Below are 2044 nucleotides of genomic sequence, written 5' to 3' on the forward strand. Positions count from 1 at the left end.
ATTACTCGCCTCTTATAACAACCATTTAATTGCTCCATCTTCATAATTATTACTTCCTCTGAACATCTGAAACTCCTGAGATTCTGCACTTGCCTGTAATTTTCCTTCCGTTGGTGTCATGTCTCAGTACTCCACTGATGAAAGTTTTGACAATTTCACCACTATCACATCACAGTGGTTATAAGTAGTCGCTTTACACTAGTGATGTAGTCCTCATTTCTAACCAGCTGGAACGTGGCCACACTCTTAAAATCCCATTTCCTAATTTGTTTATTAGTACCACTTCTAGCACGAAATATTATACTTTAAATTTCTGCAGAAAGAGATCCCACAAACAGCTGTTGTAAGGGAGTGAGGGAAGTAGGATTGAGCAGAGGGAATATTTGAAGGGGCATGCAGTTGCAATAGAGGACTCACCTGATCCCACAGGGGTATATAAAGCTGGGATGGTCATTTAGAATTGAGAAGAGGAGACAAGGCGTACGTATCTCCACACTGACTAGTCGTTGTATATGCTCTTAACTGGAGGAGGTAGTGTACCCCTGAACATGGCAGGTACCTTCAATCCATAGTAGTTCCTGAGCAGTGATTCAGCTGTGACTTTCAGCAGCCTTCAACTCCTAGCAGCTGGGGGAATGAATAACTCAGTCATAAAGGTGAGATCCATTTCATTCAACAGTAGGAGAATGGCATCAACACGATGGAACATAATGCAGCATTCAGAAGGAATGAGATAGACTTATGCTAGCTGATTTGCAGAGATTATTGCAAGGTTTTGTTAAGTAAGAAACTATATGCAGAAAATCGAATAATGTGCCCGTTTTAGACATTAACGCAAAAAGGCTTACATACGAATACACACGTACATACACACGCACAGATTCACACACATGATTAGCTAAGTATGAAGAACAATACAGAAATATGCATACTAGGTTGTTAGCATGGGTCTCAAAATGTGGCAAAGGCTTGATGCCAGAGATGGAGTAGGGCCTTTGGGGAGGGGAGCGCACAAAAATAGGAAAGATAAAAGGGTGCGCTTAAAAAATGGGGGAGGGAGAATGATGTATGTTCCAGAAAACTGGAAAATCTATAGAAACTTGTGAGAAGGATATAGTATCAATCAGTGTGCCGATAAGAAACCAATGATACACACAAACGGGGTAAGGGAGGAGAATGAAATGAAGAGACTGTGTACAAAGGTGTGGGTGTGACTAAGAAATCGTGATAGATTGGTTAATCGTTTTGTAAATATTCATTCCCCACTCTGCCCAACCCTTTGGCATAGAGTGTACATAACTGTTCCTCTGAATCTAGGCTTGGTCACACACTTACTTTTCTTTTTAGGCAATAAATATTTTATTTATTTTAAATTAATATTTTCTATTTTTCAATTATAATAGGCATACAATATTATATTAGTTTCAGGTGTACAACACAGTGATTAGATATCTATATAACTCACAAAGCGATTGCCCCAATAAATCTAGTACCCATCTGACACAGGACATAGTTATTATGTTACTGACTATATTCTTTATGCTATAGTGTATATCTCCATGACTCTTATATAACTACCATTTTGTACTTCTTAATCCATGCCCCCTTTTACACTCACCCCAAGAACCGCCCTCCCATCTGGTAACCCTCAAAATGTTCTATCTATGATTTGTTTCTGGTTTTAGTTTTGTTCTTTAGCTTCTACATGTACGTGAAATCATATGGCATTTGTATTTCTCTGACTTACTCCACTCGGCGCAATACCCTCTAGGTCCATCAAGGCAATATCTTTTTCTATCCCCTTCCTTTTAGTCTGTGTGTGTCTTTTAACCTGAAGTGAGTCTCTCGTAGGCAGCATATGTAAGGGTCTTGTTTACTTACCGAACCAGCCACCCTATCTCTTGACTGGAGCATTTAATCATTTACACTTAAAGTAATTGTTGCTAGATATGTAGTTATTACCAACTTATTCAAATTTATACTCTTTTTATGTTTTTTCTTTTCTTAAAGAAGTCTCTCTAACATTTTCTGTAATACTGGCTTG

The 2044-nt window shown here is 38.5% G+C and overlaps 1 protein-coding gene across 5 annotated transcripts in view; it reads right to left on the minus strand.

Moving 5' to 3' along the window:
- The window catches only part of FAM122C (family with sequence similarity 122C), a 127139-nt gene that overhangs the window by 1053 nt on the left and 124042 nt on the right, over positions 1-2044 (minus strand). For 2 of the 5 annotated variants that reach the window (XR_002777924.1, XR_002777922.1), the window contains one exon: positions 560-627. Coding sequence is in view for 1 of the 5 variants with exons in the window: in XM_023525283.1 (XP_023381051.1) it covers positions 621-627 (7 nt within the window). In the remaining 4 variants the exon portion in view is untranslated. Of the gene's footprint in view, positions 1-22; positions 628-2044 lie in introns of those variants that run through there. The other 3 variants (XR_002777921.1, XM_023525288.1, XM_023525283.1) reach the window with 3 other exon arrangements.

This window comes from Pteropus vampyrus, unplaced genomic scaffold (assembly GCF_000151845.1).
Source record: "Pteropus vampyrus isolate Shadow unplaced genomic scaffold, Pvam_2.0 Scaffold548, whole genome shotgun sequence".
In the NCBI taxonomy this organism is placed as follows: domain Eukaryota; kingdom Metazoa; phylum Chordata; class Mammalia; order Chiroptera; family Pteropodidae; genus Pteropus; species Pteropus vampyrus.